The sequence below is a fragment of the Bison bison genome, unplaced genomic scaffold (genome assembly GCF_000754665.1).
Source record: "Bison bison bison isolate TAMUID 2011002044 unplaced genomic scaffold, Bison_UMD1.0 scf7180017864192, whole genome shotgun sequence".
NCBI lineage: Eukaryota > Metazoa > Chordata > Mammalia > Artiodactyla > Bovidae > Bison > Bison bison.
In genome coordinates, this window is record NW_011494764.1 from 2,043,455 (window position 1) to 2,067,941 (window position 24,487).

At 46.0% G+C, this 24,487-nt stretch overlaps 1 protein-coding gene across 1 annotated transcript in view; it reads left to right on the forward strand.

Annotated features, from left to right (window-relative positions):
• The window catches only part of ABCC12 (ATP-binding cassette, sub-family C (CFTR/MRP), member 12), a 62,382-nt gene that overhangs the window by 5,052 nt on the left and 32,843 nt on the right, over nucleotides 1-24,487 (forward strand). The window contains 9 exon segments of the mRNA XM_010843900.1: nucleotides 4,094-4,245; nucleotides 4,525-4,754; nucleotides 6,059-6,232; nucleotides 6,649-6,796; nucleotides 11,273-11,421; nucleotides 14,058-14,165; nucleotides 18,305-18,580; nucleotides 22,427-22,498; nucleotides 24,132-24,256. Of these exon segments, the coding sequence (XP_010842202.1) occupies nucleotides 4,094-4,245; nucleotides 4,525-4,754; nucleotides 6,059-6,232; nucleotides 6,649-6,796; nucleotides 11,273-11,421; nucleotides 14,058-14,165; nucleotides 18,305-18,580; nucleotides 22,427-22,498; nucleotides 24,132-24,256 (1,434 nt within the window).

The window sequence follows — 24,487 nt, forward strand, 5'->3', positions numbered from 1 at the left end:
TGGACTTAAAAGTTTTTTTATTTTATTTATTTTTTTAAAATTTATGTATTTTAATTAGAGGCTAATTACTTTACAATATTGTATTGGTTTTGCCATACATCAACATGAATCCGCCACGGGTGTACACGTGTTCCCAATTCTGAACCCCCCTCCCACCTCCCTCCCCATACCATCCCTCTGGGTCATCCCAGTGCACCAGCCCCAAGCATCCTGTATCCTGCATCGAATCTGGACTGGCGATTTGTTTCTTATATGATATTACACATGTTTCAATGCCATTCTCCCAAATCATCCCCCCCGCCTCTCCCACAGAATCCAAAAGACTGTTCTATACATCTGTGTCTCTTTTGCTGTCTCGCATACAGGGTTATCATTACCATCTTTTTAAATTCCATATATATGCGTTAGTATACTGTATTGGTGTTTTTCTTTCTGGCTTACTTCACTCTGTATAATTGGCTCCAGTTTCGTCCACCTCATTAGAACTGATTCAGATGTGTTCTTTTTAATGGCTGAGTAATACTCCATTGTGTATATGTACCACAGCTTTCTTATCCATTCGTCTGTTGATGGATATCTAGTTTGCTTCCATGTCCTGGCTATTATAAACAGTGCTGCGATGAACATTGGGGTACACGTGTCTCTTTCAATTCTGGTTTCCTGGGTACGTATGCCCAGCAGTGGGATTGCTGGGTCGTATGGCAGTTTTATTTCCAGTTTTTTAAGGAATCTCCACACTGTTCTCCATAGTGGCTGTACTAGTTTCCATTCCCACCAACAGTGTAAGAGGATTCCCTTTTCTCCACACCCTCTCCAGCATTTATTGCTTGTAGACTTTTGGATCACAGCCATTCTGACTGGCGTGAGATAGTACCTCATTGTGGTTTTGATTTGCATTTCTCTGATAATGAGTGATGTCGAGCATCTTTTCATGTGTTTGTTAGCCATCTGTATGTCTTTGGAGAAATGTCTATTTAGTTCTTTGGCCCATTTATTGATTGGGTCATTTATTTTTCTGGAATTGAGCTGCAGGAGTTGCTTGTATATTTTTGAGATTAGTTGTTTGTCAGTTGCTTCATTTGCTATTATTTTCTACCATTCTGAAGGTTGTCTTTTCACCTTGCTTATAGTTTCTTTTGTTGTGCAGAAGCTTTTAATTTTAATTAGATCCCATTTGTTTACTTTTGCTTTTGTTTCCAATATTCTAGGAGGTGGGTCATAGAGGATCCTGCTGTGATTTATGTCGGAGAGTGTTTTGCCTATGTTCTCCTCTAAAAGTTTTATAGTTTCTGGTCTTACGTTTAGATCTTTAATCCATTTTGAGTTTATTTTTGTGTATGGTGTTAGAAAGTTTTTTATTTTATATTGGAGTATACTTGGTTACAGAGAAGGTAATGGCACCCCACTGCAGTACTCTTCCTGGAAAATCCCATGGACGGAGGAGCCTGGTGGGCTGCAGTCCATGGGGTCGCTGAGGGTCCGACACGACTGAGCGACTTCACTTTCACCTTTCACTTTCATGCATTGGAGAAGGAAATGGCAACCCACTCCAGTGTTCTTGCCTGGAGAATCCCAGGGATGGGTGAGCCTGGTGGGCTGCCGTCTGTGGGGTTGCACAGAGTCAGACATGACTGAAGTGACTTAGCAGCAGCAGCACACTTGGTTAACAATGTTGTATTAGTTCCAGGTGTTACAGCAAAGTGATTCAGATATACACACACATGTATCATTGTTTTTCAAATTCTTTTCCCATTTAGGTTATTACAGAACATTGTGGACTTTCATATTACAAAATATGTTTCGGTTGAACCGAATGAAATATTTGATAAATTTGACTTGCCAAAACATACATTTCAGTGGTTCAACCTAATTCAGATTCATTACAGAAATGTTAAAGCAACAGAAGTTTAAGCAGTGGAAGTACCCCCACCATATGCCCACCCCACTCCCCAGAGGTCAACACTGTTAAATGCTGGTTTGCATCCGTCTGGAATGTTTTCTACTCTGATTAAACATACCCGGTGCTACCATCTTCTGCAGATCAATACCTCTTCTTCTTTCCTACTCACAGGTCATCTTTTTTCCTTTGAAGGAAAAATGAAGCATAGTATTTCATGGTTAGCCATTTCGCTATTTTCAGTTAAGAGTTTATATTTTTCCACAGCACAAAAACCTCCTGCTGTGTAGCCCAGCTCCTTCATGTTTCTAATGGCTGCATTGTTTTAAGCAGTGGGGAAGCTCTCAAAGTCGTCTCTCTGCATTTGTTTCTTCTGGAATTCTCCTTCTTTTTGGTCTATATGCTTGAAGGGCTGTGAGTTCCAATCGTGCTCCTGCAATTGTGCCTTCGCATCCCCTTATCCATGTCCTGAAGGAATCTCAGTCAGTGGTGGTTTCCTACAGTCCAGGGACACAGAGAGAAATGGGCTGGACCAGTGTCTGTGGAGTACCAGGTTTTCCTTCTACCTCTCTCTCTGTTTTTAACGTTGCCTTCCATTTACCCAACATCAGCTCAGATCCTTTTCCAAACACATGCTTAACAACCTTAATAACATGTGATCTTCAGTCCATGCCTCTCTTTCGGACTCTGAGTTCATACACCCACCATCCAACAGGACTTGGGTGATTCACAAGTATCCTACATCAAAAGCCAAGTTCTTGATCCTCAGCCCTACCTGATGATATCCATCTCTGTTAACTCCATTCCCACAGTTCTCCTTTTCTCCCGTATCTAATTCATCTGTAAGTCCTAATGTCTCCACTGTCTACCTTTCTGTAAATTCTCAGCCATCTCCCACCTGGATGCCCATGGTCTTCCACGGTGGTCTCCCTGCTCCTGACCCTCATAACCCACTATTCTCACAGCAGCCAGATGTTCTTTTAGGTATGTAAAGTGATCTTGTCACATCAGCTTAAAAACCTGCAATGCCTTCCTTTGCACTTGGAATGAAATCTAATCTCCTTCCTGAGGACTATGAGGTCCCATGAGATCTGGCCCTGCTTTGCCTCCCTGTGCCCCTACATGCCTGGCACACTGGCCTCCGTTCTGATTTTTGACATGGACAAACTCCTTCTTGCCCTGGATATTTTCTTCTTGATTTCTCTGTCACCTCCGTGTTTCTGTCACAACTGGTATTGTGCCAGGGACAGGCAGGAGGAGGAAATTAGGGCCTGGAAAGAGCCCAAATGCCAGATCCCAGCTTGTTCTGTGTCAGGGCTCTGGCCCCTGCCACTCCCATGTCCCATCCACCCTGTAAAACAATGGTCCCCAGTTATTTTGGCATCAAGGACCAGTTTTGTGGAAGACAGTTTTTCCACGGATCAGGGGTGAGGGATTGGTTTCATATTACATATAATAAGCATGTCACATTTATTGTGAACTTTATTTGTATTATTATTACATTGTGGTATATAATTAGATACTTATAGAACTCACCTTAATGCAGAATCAGTAGGAGCCCACCAGTTCAGTTCAGTTCAGTCTCTCAGTTGTGTCCAACTCTTTGCGACCCCAGGAGCCCACCAGATGCAGCTTAATTGTCCCTTGCCACTCACTGATAGGGTTTTGATATGAGTCTGGAAGCAATTGATTTATTGTGGTCTCTGCAGTCAAATCTCTCTGCTAATGATAATCTGTGTTTGCAGGCACTCCCCAGCGCTAGCATCGCCACCTCAGCTCCACCTCAGATCATCAGGCATTAGGTTCTCATAAGGAGCGTGTAGCCTAGATCCCTTGCATGCCCAGTTCGCAGTAGGGTTCATGCTCCTATGAGAATCCACTGCTATCACTGATGTGACAGGAGGCAAAGTTCAGGCAGTAACGTGAGTGATGGGGAACAGTTGTAAATACAGATGAAACCTGCTGCTCACCTCCTGCTCTGCAGCCCAGTTCCTAGCGGGCCACAGACTGTTATCAGTTCATGGCCCAGGGGTTGGGGACCCCTGCTGTAAAAGAAGAGAGAACTAATGCTGTTCTGAAGCTGCCACTGCCAGGGATGTGGGTTGTGGATTCTTGCAATGTTTTATCCATCAGCATAGCTTTCAACAGCAAGTGGGAGTATAAGTCCCTTTCCTTCTTCCTGTTCTTTTGTCACAGATTTCGAATCCTTTGGGATGAAGAGGTAGAAAGGATGGGTCCCGAGAAAGCCTCTCTGGGCCGAGTGGTCTGGAAATTCCAGAGGACGCGTGTTTTGATGGATATCTTGGTCAACATCCTGTGCATTATCATGGCAGCCATAGGGCCGGTGAGTGCAGTGGCCCTTCTCTGGCCTTGTCTCCCAGGTCCCCAGACTGGCAAAGAATGTTATTAGTTACTTTCTCTACGAGCTGGTGGGTTTAGTACATTGTTGCACTCCTTGGGGGAGAATTTTCATAAAGCTAATCCTTGTCAAGCATGGCAGCTACCACTGAAATTAATTAAAAGGTTTGCCTCATAAAGTCTGCTTGCTGACATTATCTGAAGCCTTCTGTACCTCCCTCGAACCCCAGCGGCACTCTCCTCTCCCCACTGCACTGTTTTACAGACAGTTATCATTCACCAAATCCTGCAGCAGACCGAAAGCGTCTCCAGGAAGGTCTGGATTGGCGTTGGCCTGTGCGCAGCCCTTTTCACCACGGAGTTTACCAAAGTCCTCTTTTGGGCCCTCGCCTGGGCCATAAATTACCGCACGGCAATCCGGTTGAAGGTGGCCGTCTCCACCTTGGTTTTTGAAAACCTGGTGTCCTTCAAGATGCTGACACACATCTCTGTTGGTGAGGTAAGCTGGTCCAGAAGGAGTCTAACTTTAGGAAACTGCATTCTGAGTTTTCTGAATATGTGTGAGCTGTGCTTCCTGGATGGAATATCTGCCCCCTCTGTTGGTTGTCTGTGTCCTGTCCATCATTTCCCTTCTTCCTGCTAAGTGAAGTGGTGGACACTCAAAACACCAGAAGAATTCAGAGAAAGGAGGACTCCATTCGAGCTGGAGAATTTGGAAAGGCTTCCCTGTTCCAGTTGGAACAGGGCTTAGGGGTGATCTCATTCAATCCCTCTGATTGTCAGGGAGGACATCGAAGCAATACAGAGCATGCTATGGCATTTAATAAAATCGACTGACTAACGGATCTGATGATTCCAACCGTGTAATATTTTGGATGTCAAGTCACAACAAAGACCATGCCTGTTGGACTTTAGAGTTGACATTTCCTTAAGCCCTTAATCCTTAGCAATAAAATCTTCACCTTTTACTTGAGAATATTTCCCTGGCCAAGGGAACCCTAGGTAAGGGAGGTAAGGGAAGAGATTGTTTCTTTCAGTTGCTCTTTCAGTTTGCTTAAAGCATCCGGTATCAATTATGATTAGATTCACTTGTGTAAAACCAAAACCCCCAAATAACAGTGGGTTAAACAGGATGAATTTATTTCACTCTACGTGAGTCTGAAAGAGGATGATGGAGGGCTGGAATGGGGGCTTCCAGGCTCTTCTATCTTTCTTTATCACTACCTTAGTACATGGTTTCCATAATTGTTCAGGATGGAAACTGCAGGTCCAGACATCCTGGTCATGTTTCAGAGAACTGGTAGGAGGAAGCAGAGAAGAGAAAGGGGTATGTCTTCCAGGTTGAGTTGGCTCCCTGTCAGAATGCACCCCCAAAGCTCCACTGGATACCTTGGCTTGTGTCTCATTGCCCTGAGCATAGCTGTATGGTCACAACACTTCCACAAAACAGGCTTGGAAATGTGGTCTTTTTCCTGGGCCCACGGATGCCCTGATTCAGCAGGGTTGTGCTAACAAGGAAGAAGGAGAGAGAGCTGTCAGGTAGACAGTGGGCTTTGCCGATGTACTCCCAGGTGGTATTTACGCCTTTCTTCACTGGGATTCTCAGTCCTAAAAGACTGGCTTCTCCAGAGTCGTAGAATGAAACTCACAAGACTCACTGTGTTGGTTCTCTGATGACCTCCAGCCCCTTTAAGGCAGTTTTCCCTTTCCTTCCGCAGATGCCCCAGCCCTTCCAAAAGTCGTCAGTTGGGGAAATGCTCGGGTGGCCCTTCCAAAGCCTGAACCTGTGTGCTTTCTTTCCAGGTGCTCAATATACTATCGAGTGATAGTTATTCCTTGTTTGAAGCTGCCTTGTTTTGTCCCTTGCCAGCCACCATCCCTATCCTAATGGCTGTCTGTGCAGTGTACGCCTTTTTCATTCTGGGGCCCACAGCTCTCATCGGGATATCCGTGTATTTGCTATTCATCCCCATCCAGGTAATAGCAAGTCTTTGCAGTTGTATTTCACGCACACTCTCACTTAAGTGGGTAGAAGGCTTTGCTTCCAGGGCCTGGCCCTGAAACCTGAGCCCTTACTTTGGGCTCATGGACAGCATAGTTTTTAAAGAACTTGAATTTAAAGAACTTGAATTTGAATGCCCTGGGGAAGGGGGCATGCTTCTTCAATTTGTCAAAATCCCCAGTGCTTCCCTCGTATCCTGGTGATTCCTGCATTTGTATCACCTGGCCAGACTCAGGTTGTGTCCCCAGAGAACATTGACCACAACTCAGTGGAAGGATTCAGCTGAGAATCTCTCCCTTAGAACTTTTCCTGGCACTTACACTCCGATCCCTGGATTTTTAGGCCAACAGCAACTCAACAATTCTCTCTGAACACTGTACCTTGATTTCAGATGTTTCTGGCTAAGCTCAATTCAGCTTTCCGACGATCAGCAATTTCAGTGACAGACAAGCGAGTTCAGACAATGAATGAGTTTCTGACCTGCATCAAGCTGATTAAAATGTATGCCTGGGAGAAATCTTTTACCAACACCATCCGAGGTAGGATGAGCAACTGCTGAAAGAACCACTTAACCCGTAGAGTGTGCTTTTCCAATGGATTCTTAAGATTCTGGGTTTGGGAATTCTGGAAATGGACTGAGGGGACCTCCAAGCTGGTCTGCAGGCTTTTCAAAAGAGTATAGAGATTTTGGAATAGACCCAGGCATCTCTTCTAGGGAAACCAAAGCTTAGTAGGTGAGTGGCATATGGTTTAGCCATACTGAGGCTGGTGAGTGCTTATACTGGCCAGCTACCCTTCACAAAAATAATCCACTAAAGCGTTATGAGTAGAAGAGCTGGCTCAGGCTACTTCGTTGACTTGGAAGCTATCCATATGGGCACATGCACGCACTCACACTTATACACGTGTCCCCTCCTTGCTGGCAGCAGCCTCATCAGGATTGGATGTCCCATTGACTTGACGTGCTTTAGGCAGATAGGAGAATGCATATATAGCTGTTTTGTTTTAAAGATGATATTTAAAACTCTCAATCAAATAAAAATGCAAATCTAATTGCAGGAACATTTACATAATTGCTGACATAGACTCAGGTGGTTGACTGGTTAATGATCCGAACCACTGTTACAGCCGACTCTCTGGATCTACAATTACACTTGTAGACCAGCCTGTAATTGGACCCAAAGTTGTGTATCCACAGTTTTGAAAGTGGCTTTAGAAAATCTGCTTTTGAGCTTGCCGAAGGAAGTGTCCCAGGTGGGGACACTGGCAGCCTTATGTACCATCTTTCAAGAGCCAGAAATACTTCCGTGCACATTGAACTCACTTTAATACAGTTTATTTGATGTGATTATATTTGATTCCATTTTATGTAATTCAGTGTAACTCAATTTAATTCAATAAATATGTACCAAGTTTCTACTATGTACAAGGCCATGGGAGTCACACAAAATAATTAGAAAGGATCTCTATTTTTAAAATGGAGGAAGGATGAGCTAAGTTCAAAAATAGCTATCAGGTTGTTGGCTCTACTTCTAGAATATATCCAGAATCTGTCTACTTCTCTTCATTCCACAGCCACCGCAGTCCAAGCCAATATCCTCTCCCTTCCCATTTATGGAAAGACTTCTAGATGCAACCTCTGCTTTCTGCCTGCCCCGTAAAATCCACAATGCACTCAACAGCCAGAATGACCTTTTAAAAATGTCAGTCAGATCCTGTCTCTCCCCTGCTGAAAAATCTTTAGTGACTTCTTTTCACATTTAAATGTTTTCAAATTTAGGACTTCTGAATGAAGTCCAGATTCCTTCCAACAGCCTATTGGATCCAGCACCATCTGACCCCTGCTGACCTCCTGACCTCATCACATCTTATCCCAGGCCTTGATAACTCTGCACGAGCCACTCGAATCTTCTGTTTTTAAAACAGCATCCACATCCATTCATGGCTCAGGAGCTCTGCAGTTGCTGTTCCCTCTGCCTCGAATGTCTTCTGCTAGATGTTCGTGCTGACTTTATCTTAACTGTGGGTCTCCTAAAGTAATGACAGTGACGCACGAGGCCTTCTTCACCACAGTCCCAAGCAGGTCCACTCCGTCTTTAACTCCTGGTCTTGTCATCCTGTTCATTTCTTTCATATCACCCAACATAGTTAGTCGGAGAAGGCAATGGCACCCCACTCCAGTACTCCTGCCTGGAAAATCCCATGGACGGAGGAGCCTGGTAGGCTGCAATCCATGGGGTTGCTGAGGGTCAGACACGACTGAGTGACTTCACTTTCACTTTTCACTTTCATGCACTGGAGAAGGAAATGGCAACCCACTCCAGTGTTCTTGCCTGGAGAATCCCAGGGACGGGGAAGCTGGTGGGCTGCTGTCTATGGGGTCACACAGAGTTGGACACGACTGAAGTGACTTAGCAGCAGCAGCAGCAGCAGCAACACAGTTTGTAATGATCTTATTTACTTGTTTGTTTCTTGTCTATTGCTCCTCCTGGAAAAGCTTAGACCCTCTTTACCCCTATATTCCCTGGAACCAGGCACAGCCCCTGGCATATAGTAGACATCAGATTAAAATTTATTAAAAATAATAGGCAAACGTGAATTAATTATAGAATGAAATGAGTAAAAGGCCACAAAAGAAACTGAGAGGAGATCCATGGGCATGAGAGATGAGGAAAAGCCTCCTGGCAGAGGCCCTGAAGGACAGGATGGATGTGGACACCGCAGGAGCTGGGGAAGCCCCACTGGGCAGGAGCAAAGGCCTAGAGGCTGTGCTTGGAGAGGAGGTGGCTGCTGTTCTCGAGGGGAAGGGTGTGTGGACAGCAAGTGTTGAATCCCAGGAGAACTGGATTCTAATTCTGCCCTGACCTCTTAAAGAGCAAGTCACTTAGCCCAGGAAGACTTTACTCTACTGTCAGAGGGGCATAGTGATGGCTTCTCCTGTGTCACGTGGTGGGGAGAGCGGGTTAATGAAAGCCTGCCTGTGCAGGGCTCAGCCCAGCACCTGGTCCATAGGCCACACTCCCTGAGCAGGGCTGTGGCACCATGCTGCTAACGTGGAAGGGTTTTTGTGGAGGAGGCTAGTGTTGCTGTTGAGGACTTTAAACACCAGGGGAGGGGCGCTTGAATTCTATCCGAAAGTGGTACAGAGTCTTGGTGTCATCTGGACTATGGAAGGCAGACACGTTCTTGGGGTTTTGTAGCTGTTCCTGAGACACAGGGCAGGGGCCTCAATCTGGCAGTCTTCAGGCTGGCATATGTGTTTTGTTTGGCTCCTACAGTACTTTAACTTTTTCTATTAGTTCCCAAGATTTAAACGTAGGGCCATGTCTCACAAAATTCCAGATCTCAGACTTCAGAACAGTCTAGCGAGCCTGGGACACCCTCGCTCTGGTCTTGCTCTCTGCCCACTCCCTTCATTTACATTGCTTACCTGTAGGCATCTGAGCATACGATTCCTAACACACAGGGAATCAGATCGGAAAGGACCTTGGAAGCCATCCAGCAATGGCAGCTGACAAGCACTGAGCCCCAGTGCATGTCAGCATTGTACTCAGGGCTGTCTGTGCTTCCTCTCATTTAAAGTTCTCAGTAGGAGCCCTTAACACTAATTTGCAGGAGGATCCAGCAGAAGTTATGCCTTTTTTTTTTTTTTTTAATTGAAGCAGGTGGCGCTAGTGGTAAAGAACATGCCTGCCAAGGCAAGAGCTGTAAGAGATGCAAGTTGAATCACTGGGTTGGGAGAAGGGCACGGCAACCCATTCCAGTATTCTTGCCTGGGGAATCTCATGGACAGAGAAGCCTGGTGGGCTACAGTCCCTAGGGTTGCAAAGAGTCGGGCATGACTGAAGTGACTCAGCATGCTCACACACAGTTGATTTGATTTACAGCGGTGTGTTAGTTTGGGGTATACAGCAAAGTGATTCAGTTATGTATATATATACATATAGGTTTCCCAGGGGGCTCAGTGGTAAAGAACCTACCTGCCAATGCAGGACACAAGAGATGTAGGTTCGATCCTTGAGTTGGGAAGATCCCCTGGAGGAGGGCATGGCAATCCACTCCAGTATTCACGCTTGGAGAATTCCATGGAAAGAGGAGCCTAAGTAGGCTACTACGGTCCATAGGGTGACAAAGAGTCGGACATGACTGAAGTGACTCAGCACACATGTATATGTATATATTCATGTGTGGATGACATGGAAAAGAATCTGATATTTTTCAGCTTCTTTTCCAGTATGGTTTATGGTAGTTTAGTGTCTAAGTCATGTCCGACTCTTGTGTTTAGTTGCTAAGTCGTGTCCGACCGAGTCATGTCTGACCAAGTCGTGTCTGATTTCCCAGATAAGAATACTGAAGTGGGTTCCTGTGCCTTTCTCCAGGGGATCTTCCCAACTCAGGGATCCAACCATCACCTAAAGGAACTGGGTGGATCCTTTGCCAGTGAGCCACCTGGGAAGCCCAAGTATCTGTTAAGACCAAACTCACAATTTATCCATCTCTCTACCTCTTCCTCTTTGGTAACCATAACTTTGTTTTATATGTCTGTAAGTCTGTTTCTACTTCATAAATAAATTCATTTGTATTATTTTTTAAGATTCCACATATAAGTGATGTCATATATTTGTCTTTTCTGACTTTACTTAAAATTTTATATTATGATAATCATCCATGTTGTTGCAAATGGCAATGTTTCATTCTTTTTTATGACTGAGTAATATTCCATTGGATTTCCCTGGTGGCTCAGATGATAAAGAATCTGCCTGCAATGCAGTAGATCGGATTTGATCCCTGGGTTAGGAAGATCCCTCAGAAAAGGGAGTGGTTACCCTCTCCAGTATGCTTGCCTGGAGAATTCAATGGACAGAGGAGCCTGGCAGGCAACAGTCTATGGGACTGCAAAAAGTTGGACACTACTGAGTGATTAACACTTTCAATATTCCATTGAGTAATATGTTTCTTAATGCTGGTGCTTGACATGCAAATTAAGACCACTATGGACCATTTCTATTTACTAGGTATAAGGAAGAAGGAAAGGAAGTTACTGGAAAAAGCTGGATTTGTCCAGAGTGGAAACTCAGCATTGGCCCCCATTGCATCGACCATTGCCATTGTGCTGACATTCACCTGCCACATCCTCCTGAGACGCAAGCTCACCGCCCCTGTGGTAAGTGCCTCTCTAGAACTGGCCTCTTCTGAACCAAACTCTGCCAAGTGCCAGATGGGTAGCTCCTCCCCACCTTTGCCCAGCCCTGGCACCAGAACACCTTATCACGGTGAGCCAGGTGACACCAGAATTCCATCCCAACTTCTAAAACCAGTACTTGGGCTAACAGGGAGAAGAGGAGAGCTTAGTAGCAATTCTTGTTTAGTCTACAGGATAGGGATAGTAGTTAATGTTGGAACACAGTTTTACATTTGGAAAACAAAACTGAAGCCAAAGGAGCCCTTTGTTCATATGTATACATATATATGACAGGAGCAGAGTTTGTGGAAGTTCTCTGGGTGGGAGGAGGTGTTGGTGTTGGAAGAAGCAGTATGGTGTCTAGATCAGAGTCCCCCTTGTTTGAATCCCCGCTCCACTCTTTGCTGTGACTTACAGCAGTTCATGGAGCCTCTCTTGCTTCAGCTTTATCATCTGTAAATGGGGTGATGACACTCTCTATGGCTGTGAAGACAGAAGTTCTTTTACACAAAGCACATGGGCCAGCGCCTGGAATGCAGCAAATTCTGCAGAAGTGTTTGCTCTTCTTATTACCCTGATGCTCACCCAGGCCAGGCATAACTGAGTTGAAAGCCTCAGAGGGAGAATTGGATTGAAGTTGCGGGGGGTCTTGAATTACAAGGGGGTTGTGCATTCAAAGGTAAACCTGAGCTAGAGGGGGAATGGCTCCGAACTGAAATAAACAAACAGATATTGAACAAGTGTCTGAAGGGCAAGTGGTTGGAGGAAAAAACACAGAGGCAAGAAAAAGAGAGAGAGAAAAGTAAATAAACTAGGAGAAGTATGCTCACAGGGGAAGAATTGCACCAAAATCAGGGATCTGGAGGGAAGGTGGGGGGGACATTTGAGAAAGCAGGATCTCTTCTGATGCATCCATTGTAAGGCTGTCAGTCCCATTACTGCCCATGTTTCTTTAGAAGGTACTTTTTTGCACAGTTTTCTGTCACACACACACACACACACACACACACACACACACAAACAACACACACTGGGAGCTTGAACCTAGCCACAAACCCAAAGCCGGTATGAATGTCAATGATGATTGTACTGGAGCCTGAATGAATGCTACCTAATTCTTGTAACTGCTGTCTATGATCCCAAGCCAAAATCTTTTTTTTTTTTCCAGAACACACCAAGCAAATTAATTTGAAGCCAAATTGAGTGCATGTAGTTAGTATTTTCTAAAACAATGATTTAGAAGAAATCTAGATCCAGAACAATTTGCCTGAATGCTAGGCTTGTATTTCTTTAGACTAATAATCCTTGCAGTCTGCTTCTCTGCCAGAGTCACATCAGTAGGAGGTCAGCCCTGAGGTGCTGTCACATCAGGCAGCCTGGGGGCTCCGGGTTTCCTTAGCCAAGAGGTGCTTTGGAACCTGGAAGAGCTGAGTTCTCTTTGAGGATGTATTTAGGATCAGATGTGATGAAGGTGGCGGAGAGCAGGCTTCCCCAGGGGCTCAGTGGTAAAGAATCTGCCTGAAAGGCAGGAGCCACAGGAGATGCATGTTTGATCCCTGAGTCGGGAAGATCCCCCAGAGGAGGGCATGGCAACCCACTCCAGTATTCTTGCCTGGAGAATCCCATGGACAGAGGAGCCTGGTGGGCTATAGTCCATGGGGTCGCAAAACGTCTGACATGACTGAAGCGACTGAACTCACTCGTGATGAAGGGAGCATCCTTCATCATGCTCTTAATGAACTAAGTGGGATTAGTTGACACCTGGGAGCCCTGTCCACAGGGCCCATTCAGCAGCAGGAAGGATTACTCCAGATTTGTTGAAGGAAGTTGTGTTTTTAATTTCTTAGATGGGTGGTTAGGGAGAGGCTGCTAATTACAAGTTGGGCAGATGAGAAGATGAAATCTGAGAGATGAGATCATGTCCCCCCTGGGGCACTCACAGAGCAAGGAAACTTGTCTTCACTGAAGCCGTATGATATTAGCCACCCACTAGGCAGGGCTCAGTGGGGAAGGCCCTAGTGAAGAGGAGGATTTTTTTGGAAATGGCAGTGGAACAAAGGCCCTCAAATCAGTCCCTTATGAGTGTGTGGAGGTAGAACATGGAGGCCAGCCCCTGAGGGCAGGAGAACGAGCAACCAGCCTAGGCCAGGCACATCATTGCAGGGAGCTTCCACCTTCAACACTGGCCTGTGTGGTGTATAAAAGGATGCTCTATCTCTGAAGGGTCAGATGTCTCTGAGAGAAGGGGACGATTTAGGAAAATCTGCATAAGGTTTCAGTGAATTGTCTAGGCCAAATAAGCATGTGGGATGGATGGGGCTTTCCAAATGCACTCAATTAGAGGCCGTTCTCGGACTTTATCCTCTGGACTGACAGAGATAAGGGGATAAGTTTCCCACCATGTTGATGAAAATCCAAAACCAAAATAGATTAAGATGTTGATATCTTTAATTTGCCAACCCATGATTTCTGAGCCATGAAATGAGAAAATTGTTCCTCTGAGAATCCCAACTGTGCTACTGTTTCTCATTCCAGCAAGTTTAATCCCCATGGACTTAATGGTTCAAAGGCAAGGCAGCATCCCATCTTAAACTCTATACCTCTCTTTTGTTCTTCAGGCATTTAGTGTGATTGCCATGTTTAACGTAATGAAGTTTTCAATTGCAATCTTACCTTTCTCGGTCAAAGCAGCGGCTGAAGCCAATGTCTCTCTAAGGAGAATGAAGGTATAACTAACACTGGGTGAGTAGGGAAGAGAGATCTCATTTTTGGGTGGGAAAATTCTCAGGGAAGGGGAGGCTGGGGCTTCCCAGGTGGCGCTAGTGGTAAAGAACCCGCCTGCCAACGCAGGAGAGACAGGAGAGGCTGGTTCGATCCTTGGGTCAGGAAGAGTCCCTGGAGGAGGACATGGCAACCTACTCCAGTATTCTTGCCTGGAGAATCCCATGGACAGAGGACTCTGGTGGGCTACAGTCCAGGGGGTCTCAAAGAGTCGGACACAACTGGAGCAACTTAGCATGCATGCACGTGTCAACCCTTTGGAAGGCTGGGTCATTGGTTTGGTGGATACTGGGAGAAGACCCTCCATTTAGTGTTGGATACATAAATATGCATCAAGCAGGATAGAGGCAGAATATTACAGGTGGCCTGTTCTTTTAGTAAAAGTAAGATGGAGTCTCCACTCAGAGACATGATGTTCCTGACCCTCTACTCTTTTTCCAAGCTATAAATCTTGAGTTGTTCCAGGAGTGGAGTTCAGTCTGCACTGAGCCATCCCCCCTTGCCTATCTAGTTTGTCCTATGATGGTGACAGAGTGATGATAGCCTGGGGGCACCATATTTATACACCCATTTAGCCACTCTATTTTTTTTTAACTTACCCATTCACCAAAGATTTATGAGTGCCAAACAGGATAAACCAAAAGAGGACCACACCGAGACACTTTGCAGTTAAAGTGGTAAAAGGCAGCAGGGACTTCCCAAGTGGAGCAGTGGTAGAGAATTCACTTGCCAATGCAGGATATGCAAGAGATGCAGGTTCAGTCCCTGGGTTGGGAAGATCCTCTGGAGTAGGAAATGGCAACCAACTTTAGTATTCTTGCTTGGAGAATTTACATGGAGAGAGGAGCCTGGCGGACTACAGTCCACAGGGTCGCAAAGAGTCAGACACAACTGAGGGACTCAGCATGCACATTAAAAGCAGCAAGGGGAAAGCAACAAGTTATATACAAGGGAACTCCCATAAGGCTAACAGCTGACTTCCACAGAAACTCTGCAGGCCAGAAGGGAGTGGTGCAATATATTTAAAGCGATGAAAGGGAAAAGTCTACAACCAAGAATAATCTACACAGCAAGGTTCTCATTCAGATTTGTTGGAGAGATCAAAAGCTTTACAGATAAGCAAAACTAAAAGAGTTCAGAACCATAAAACGTTTTACAAGAAATGTTAAAGGGACTTTTCTAAGCTGGAAAGAAAAGGCTACAACTAGAAACATGAAAATTACAAACAAAACAAGCTCATCAATAAAGGCAAATATACAGTAAAGGTAGTAAGTCAACGAGGTACAAAGTTAGGAGGAAGGTTGAAAGACAAAAGTATTAAACTAATCTAAATCCACAATAAACAGTTAAGGGATAACAAAACAAAAAGATGTAATATACGCAAAACAGCACTCATGAGGGGAAGAGAATAAAAACACAGGGTTCTTAAAATGCATTTGAAATGAAATGATTAAAATAATCATGTGTTCATATATAGATTGCTAGATATAAACCTCGTAGTAATCACAAATCAAACATCTATAAGAGATACACACACAAGAGAAAGGAACCCAAACATAACACTAAAGATAGTTGTCAAATCACAAAGGAAGAGAACAAAAGAAGAGAGGAAGTTTTTTTTCTCAAAAAATTAAAAACAGAACTGCCATATGACCAGGAAGTCTGGAGTAAATATGTGAAGAAAACAAAAACATTAATTTGAAAAGATACATGCACGTGTACCCCACTGTTCATAGCAGTGTTGTTTATAAAAGCCAAGATATGGAAGGAACCTAAGTGTCCATTTATAGATGAATGAATAAATAAGATTGTGGTACATATATACAGTGGAATACCACTCAGCCATAAAAAGAATGGAATTTTGACATTTGCATCAACATGGATAGATTTGGAGGGCATTACGCTAAGTGAAATAAGTCAAAGAAATACAAATACTGAACAATATCACTTATATGTGGAATCTAAAGAAAACCACATAAAACCCTGACTATAACAAAAAAGAAACAGATTCACAGATACAGAGAAAAAATTAGTGGTCATCAGTGGGAAGATGGAAGGGGGAAGGGGCAAGGTAGGGGTAAGGGAATTAAGAGCTATAAACTACTGTGTATAAAATAGATAAGGTACAAAGGTATATTATACAGCACAGGGAACAGGGAATATAGCCAATATTTTATAATAAATTTAAATGGCATATAATCTATAAAAATTTGCAATCTCTATATTGTACATGTGAGACTAATATAATATTGTAAATCAATTATACTCTGATTTTAAAAAAAGATTTCCTGTGTGCTTCCATATACACAGCATTGTGGAAAATGCAAATACAAAGAAGAGGGTCTTTACTCTGAAAAGCCTCCAATCTAGTATAGGACCAGGTACCCCAGCAACTGCTATATGCAGTAAGGATGTGATGTGCAGGAAAGATAGATTAAGTGGCTTTGAAGTTGAAGCAAGAAAAGGAAAGAAGGAGAGAATTTCAGTCAAGAGAGCAACATGTTCAGATGTCTGTGAATTGATGGAAAGATCTTATTCACTCAAGCCTGAAATGTAGATGTTGTTTTAAATGTCTTAGGGTGGCGCTAGGGGTAAAGAACCTGCCTGCCAATGCAGGAGATGTAAGACACATGGGTTCAATCCCTGGGTCGGGAAGATCCCCTGGAGGAGGGCCTGGCAACCCACTCCAGTATTCTTGCTTGGGAAATCCCATGGACAGAGCAGCCTGGTGGGCTACAGTCTGTGGGGTCGAAAAGAGTCGGACGCGACTGAGTGCGTGCACGTGGGTTCCTGCATCCCTCTTCTCCCGTTCCATCCATATCCAACCAGTCATGAATCTTGCTGACTCACCTCGAGATTACTGAATTCCTTCAAGTTTAAGAGGTACCATTTGTAAGACTCAATTGGAAGATTGCATCATTATTACTTTTTGAATAAGACCCAAGTCGATCTCATCACATTATTTGTCTTAGGCTAGAGGAAAAACTCTATTTCTTGACTCCTCAACCTCCACTCTGTCCCTAGTGGGCATCACCCACTAGGCATGGGGATCACCTTCATTTAAGGCCTCATGGTCTCTCACCTGAAGTACCACAGTGACTTAAGAACCAATCATCTTTTTCCACAGTTGTCCTTTTCAAATCCATGCTGCACTGTTAATTGAGCTGTTAAATGATTTGTCTGATCACTGATATTAACCTGCTTGAAATCCTTGTCCTTCACCCTCCAGGGCTGAGCCCTTGATCAGCGGGTCCTCAGTTATATCTCCACCTCATTTCCTTTCTACCTTGGGCTCTGGGCCTGGTGATCCTGAATTTCTTGCTTCATAACCCTTCTTGCTGAAAACCACACTATTGCATGTTTCCTTGCATTTGCTTGCGCTGTGCCCTCTACTATAAGATAAAGCTCTCCTCCCCTCCCCTCCCTCATCACGGCCTATACAACACTGTAAGGACTCAGCTCGGGCATGTTACATGGGTCTCCAGGATGGGGATCAAGGATCCCACCTCTGACAGTTATAGGGTGCAGTCCCTATTACATTTCATGGAAATGACCCATGGGTGTTCCTGTCTCCTACGAGACTGCAGTCTCTTCAAGGACAGGAAGAGTGCTTTACTGATACTTGCATTTCTGTTGCTTACTCCAGAATCTAGCATAGAATAAGCACTTGGCAGGTGTTTTGTTGAACTGAGCTGAGTGGGGACTTAGGAAGGCGACACAGCAGAGGCTGAACATGTGACCTTAGTTTCATAAGCATCAGTGCCAAGCAATAAAGCCCACTGCCCAGACTGGCATAAACTGGCCCTCGTGGGCGTGAGGGTAAAAATGTAGCTGGAATCAGCATTCTCCAATGTGGGTGACCCAGATAGGCCTTGTGGTTAAAGAGTTGTCTGTCCTGGATAGTATGAGCTAGTGGACTATTTTTGTTTCAGCTTTTCCTGGGGGGAATATTTTCAGAATACCTTTCCTGGATGTCCCAGGTAGAATTGCCAAGATTGTGATTTGGGGTCATTAGAAGATATATTGGGATGATTCTTGCAAATGGATGACATCTGCCAAGTTAATTTTGTTTCTTTAATCTTAGAAAATTCTCGTAGCTAAAAGCCCCCCATCTTACATCACCCAACCAGAAGACCCAGATACTGTCTTGCTTTTAGCAAATGCCACCCTGACATGGGAGCAAGAAACCAGCAGGAAAAGTGGCCTAAAGAAGATGCAGAACCAGAAAAAGCATTTTCTCAAGAAACAGAGGCCAGAGGCGTACAACTTGAGTCCATCAGCTCAGGGAGCCCCTGACGAGGAGGAGCGACATGACAGCCCCAAATCAGTTCTACACAATATAAGCTTTGTGGTGAGAAAGGTGGGTATGTGTTCCAAAGGTGTGGCCTGAATATGGTTCAGTTTGAGCAGGAGGTGGTGGTGGGATGTCTCCATTTCTCCCTAAATTTTAAAGCTAGTAAATCAGCCATGGAGTTATCGCTCCAAGCTGAGAGAATACCGTGGTCTTAGTGGTTCTTTGTGCTGATCTTCAAATTTCAGAGGAGTTGGCAACCAGTTCCAGGGTTGAACGGACACTCCATTTCAGGTGGCTAGACTCAAACTGACTAGCCTTCATAAATCTTTTTGGATTTGTTGTTAATTTCACATTGGAGTCCTATGATAGATTGTAATAGCTGACAATTACGAGCAATTTCTATTTACCAGGTACTAAATGAACTCATTTAACCACCCCAGTGGCCCTATGAGATGGGTCTATAGCCACCCCACTTGATGACTGAGGAACCAGAGGCACAGCAGGTTAAATACCTTGTTCAACCCACGCAGCTCGAAAGTGACAGAAGAGGGCTTCACACCCTGGGCGCCTGGCCCCACAGTCTGCACTTAACCATTATGAGACGCTACTCTTGTGAAAAAACGAAATGAGAGCAATAAGCGGCCCAGCAACAGAAGCCAGCCAGATTCTGCTGCCTGCCCCCCTCGGGATTGCAGGTGGGGTAGAGTGTTTAGAGAAGCTCTGCATTTCGGGAATGTCTGACCTTCTCCTGCGTGTGGTTTTCTTGCCCTGGGAACTCAGCAGCCGTGCTCCCTGGATGGCAGTGTCGATTTTGTTGCAAAGGGCTCAGCATTAATCTTGTGCCTAATATTTTAATCTCCCATCTTGTTGACTCACCTTTTCCCCATGTGAGCACTATAGAGGGAGAGGTTCTTATGTATTATGTGACGCTAAGCTCAATAGCTGGTGTAGAGTGGTACTTCTTGTAGTTAACAAGGCTGTCTGCACGCATTCACTGGAAATGCTATTTGGTTGGCTGAGTGCAGTCAAGCTTGGCTCTCAGTTAAGTCCTGCTGTGTGCACTTGCTTGCTCATCGCTTTACCCCGCCTATGACGTGCAGCACCCAGATTACTTCAACCATGCCTTCAGAGTTGCTCCCAAGAGGCCTCAGTGAACTGCTCTTGGGTTGTAAAGAAGCTGCCTCTGATCTCTGCACTTGCTTTCCTCCTTTTCAGTACACTGGTTGCTCCTGACTTGTCATCAACAACATGGTCAATGTTTTGTGAAGTAAGGTGAAGTCAAAGCGGCAGCACACTGTCCTGGGGGTTCGGGCTCTTCCTCTCCAGCCTAGTGGACCTGGGCTCCGGTCCCTGCCACTGGTCAGCTGTGTACCTGAATATACTCTCTAACCTCTTGAAGTCAGCTTCTTTACCTGCTCCATGGGTATTTTAACAATAGTACTGACTTTCCAAGGTAGATGTGAGGACAGAAAGACCTCACACAAATGCTAAGTCCCTGTGGACATGAGCTATGGTTGTTGCCTTTTTCCTCCAATAATCATATCCAGCTTAAGTGCTGCCCTTAAGTGTCCTAAATTCAAGACATCCATGTTTTCCCAAATTTAGTTCCAAGATTCTATTAGACTGTAACTTCTTCAAGGTCAGGGCCCATATCTTCTACACAGCTGTGACCTCACACTGGGCCCAGTGCCTGGCACAGAATAGATTCCCAGTAATGTTTTCTGAATGAACAAATGAATGATCAGAAACTCAGGGGTGAGGCCTCATGGATTTCTTGCTGAAAACAAGGATAAATCTAGGCTGAAACAAGGCTCAGACCTGGCTGCGAGTAGCAGACAGGACTCAATGAAAAGCCAAATGCCTAGGCTGGTTGGATCCATCCTTGTGTTTCTTTGTCTCAAAGTCTCCATAATGACCCCTTTCCTTGTAGTTCTTTTAGTGGAATTAAAATGATCAGTTTTATTTATGTGCAGCTCCGATGACTACAAGGCATCTGCCTCGATCACCGTTTTATTGCTAGTGCCTACTGCTGTGCCTGGTGTTCTGTGAAGACTTACCCAAGGGATGAGTGAGGACAGGCAGCAACCCTCATGTGCTGGGGTAGCAGGCCAGCACGAGGCCCTTCTGATCTAGCTCTGGTGGAAAAGGAGTCATATTTGGTCCCATGCTGGGCATCTTTGCTCCGAGGGATTGCTGCAGGTCTTTTTTTAAAAAAATTTTTTATTTATTCATTTTTATGGCTATGCTGGGTCTTTGATGCTGGGCAGGCTTTTCTCTAGTTCAGGAGAGCAGGGGCCACTCTTCGTTGGCATGCGAAGGCTTCTCACTGCAGTGGCTTGTCTTGTTGCAGAGCATGGGTGTTGGCTGTGCAGGCTTTGGTCGCTGCAGCATGGTGTCTCAGTACTTGCGGTTCCTGGGCTCTCGAGCGCAGGCTCAACAGTTGTGGCACATGGGCTTTGTTGTGCATGTGGGATCTTCCCAGATCAGGGGTCGAACCCGTGTCTCCTGCATTGGCAGGCAGATTCTTTACCACTGAGCCACCAGGGAAGCCCTGGGAGCAGGTCTTAATGAGAATGTTCCAGATGTTGCAACCACAGCATTGCAATAGCTGCTTGAACTCGAGTGGGTCTGTGCCAACCTCAGAGTCTCCACATGGACTCCTCCTCTGCCAGTGGTGGCTCCCTGCTGATTGCTACACAGCTCACCCCCTCACCTCCCCTGGGTCTTGCTCAGACATCACCAGTAGCAGGTACTACCACTGACCCATCCGTGTGTCCTGGCCACCTTCCAGTGGCCAGATCAGCATTTGTGTGCCTGGTGCCCTCCCCACCACGCTCAATGAGCCAAGACATCAACAGTCGAGGGAGCAGCTCTCAGACACTGGCTGTGGGATATTTATCCCGATTCCTTCAACCACTGGGAGGAGAAAGACTCAGTTTCTGCGATTCCTTGAGTTTCCCAGCAGCACTGACTGAGCTTCATTTGCCTCCTGTGGGAGCTGACCCAACAGCACACCCTTGATGGGCCACCCTCCTTCTCCTGTCCCATCCCCCTCCTCCCAGTTGGTATTTCCTGCACCTCCCCAACAAGCTTCCGTCACTCAACTCCTTGCTTTGGGTCCTCTTTCTGGGAGAACTCAAGCTAAGATGTCCACCTTCCCGGTAAGGCCTCCACCCCCATTTCCTGCCTGCTTTATTTGTTTCCACAGCATGCATCTGTCACACTTCATATTTTATTTAACTATCTTATTTACTGTCTGCCCAGCTAAAGCATAAGCTCCATTAGGGTAGACCCAGACTGGACTGTTGTGTTCTTTGCTGTACTGTGCTGTTGCTGGGATTCAGAACAGCACCTGGCACAAAGCAGGCTTTAACAATGATTTACTAGTTGAATTAATATATCTGCAGCCATAGAAAAATCCATGAACCCAACATGCTGGAACAACATAACTGCTCAGTAATTTCAGACTGAGATGTTATGGTGGGAGGGTGCTTTAAGAGGACTTTTAGAAAGCTCCCAGGCCTCTGCACTTCAAGGCTGCCCCGTCCCTCTGGGCTGTGCAGCCTTTAGCGTCCATTGAATTTGCTCTCCTGGAGTCTGGGCACAGGACAACTCTCATATTCAGGGCCTGTGTGTCCCAGACCAGCACAGGCTGTTTCGCATCAGTGCTTATACGTGATTTCTAGAAGTCCTCCGGGCACTCTGCTGGGCTGTGCAGGGGAGGCACCCAATTAGGGCTGAGGTTCCAGCATCCTCCCAGGCTGTGTATCAGGGTTGGGGTGTGAAGCTGCGGCTGTCACCTCACAGAGCCAGCAGTGACCCATTGGCCCCTGCCTGGCCTGGCCAGCACAATTTGCGGATGACCCTCTAAGAGCTGGGAGACTGACGGTCTTTTTTCTGTTTTTCTGATAGGGGAAGATCTTGGGCATCTGCGGGAATGTCGGGAGTGGGAAGAGCTCCCTTATCGCAGCTCTGCTAGGACAGGTGAGCTGCGTGCGCAGCGCGGTGACGGTGCAGTGGTTCCCTGCCCGCCTTGTCCAGGGTCCTGGCCTCAGCCGCACGGGATGCTGTCCTCAGAGTGAACAGTGAGTCCCAGGCAGTCCATGCATTTGGCAGCTCCAGGCCTGAGGGGCCGGACCTTCCACACTCTCTCTGCTTTGCCCACTGAGTTAAGCAGTGAGAGCTTTCTTGCCTGGAGCTCCATCTTGGTCAAAGGGAGAGACGGGTCATTAAACCCACGGTTTTCTCATGACATGCTTGGCCTGCGCCGATTAGAAAGGCCAGCCAGGTGGCTTGGCAGGGAAGCACCTGAGAACCTGCAAATCACGGGAACTTTAGATCCACCTCCATTTCCCCCGCGTCTGCCCAGAAGAGGTGCTGGTCCTTGGAGGAGGGGCTGAATGAATGCACGAACCAAAGCACACCTCGTGGTAGGAATGGGGGGCTCTTGTCCCTTGCCTGCCATTTCTAGCTGCGTGACCCCAGGGAGATGGCCAAGCCGTCCACTGTATCCACAGTCAATGAACCGTTCACAGTTACCAAGACTTCCCAAGTGAAAGAGAAACATTCAGGGAAAAATATTAAGTCCCTTTCCCCCTCACTCTGCGCTCCAAAAGAGCTTGAGACCTGTGACTGCCTTTGCCTGCAGTGGAGACAGGGGAATGCCAGGCTCAAAAGAGCCTCTCCAAACGGGGTGACTTCTGCTGGCCTCAGCTGGCTCGTTTGTAGGAAGAGTGACAGCTCCTTCCCTGCTTGAAGGCAGAGGTGGGGACTGAGGCAGGTGAGCTGCTCAGCCCCTTGTGCTCTGGGATTTGGCATGTGTCTCTGTGACAACCCTGGAGTCGGCAGGTGCATGACAGGTGACCCAACCTAATTCTCCACCTGGAATCCTTTCCATGAAATCCTGTAAGAGACGAGCCAGCCTCTACTCAGATACCTCCAGTGATGGGGGACTCATGACCTCACCCTGATCCCTCTTTGGGGAATTTTGAGGTGTATTGGGAGTGAAATTTACCTCCTTCTAACTTCTACTCTTGGCCTGCTCCTTTGGAACGTCCCAGAGAAAACAGAATCCAGCTGCCGCGTGACAGGTGCATGGTATCCACAACAGCCCCACAGCCTGTGTTCTCCAGCATGCAGGGCTACCTCTGCCCCTTCTGGAACATTCCCACCTGGCCTCTCAAACGTGTTTGAGTGCCTTGGTCAGCAAAGCTGGGCTTTGTGTGTGGCGAGACATCATGTCACCCTCCATGCCTTCAGAATTTGTGCTCATGGAATAAGCATGTGGCAAAGGTCCAACGGGGCTTCCCTGGTGGCCCAGTGGTAAAGAATCCACTTGTAACGCAGGAGCCACAGGAGATGTGGGTTCGATCCCTGGGTAGGGAAGATCCTACCCAGGGATTGAGATGGGCATGGTGACCCATTCCAGTATTCTGGCCTGGAGAATCCCATGGACAGAGGAGCCTGGTGGGTTACAGTCCATAGGGTTGCAAAGACTCGGACATGACTGAAACGACTTAGCATACACTCATGCACACACACAGAAGTGCCCTGTTGGGCCCAGAGGAGAAGACAGTGAGGCCTGGCTCCTGAGGGTTCTCTGGTGTTGTTGCTTCAGATGCAGTTACAACAAGGGATTGTGGCCGTCAATGGGACTCTGGCCTATGTTTCCCAGCAAGCATGGATCTTTCATGGAAATGTGAGAGAAAACATACTATTTGGAGAAAAGTATGATCACCAAAGGTAATATTAATTTTAAAAGTGTGAAGTACTTCTGTGTTTGGTACACTCTGCTACAGAGGCTGATGTCATTGGTAACGATTGCTAAGTGGGTTTCTTTAATGAGTTCTGATTAAACATTCATCATACATGGAAAGGTGTTGGTTTTTCTCTTCCTGATCCCAGAGTTCAGGAGAGGTGCCTTCTGCAGACCTGAGATCACACTCCCAGAAATGAATGGAATCAGCACTCCTT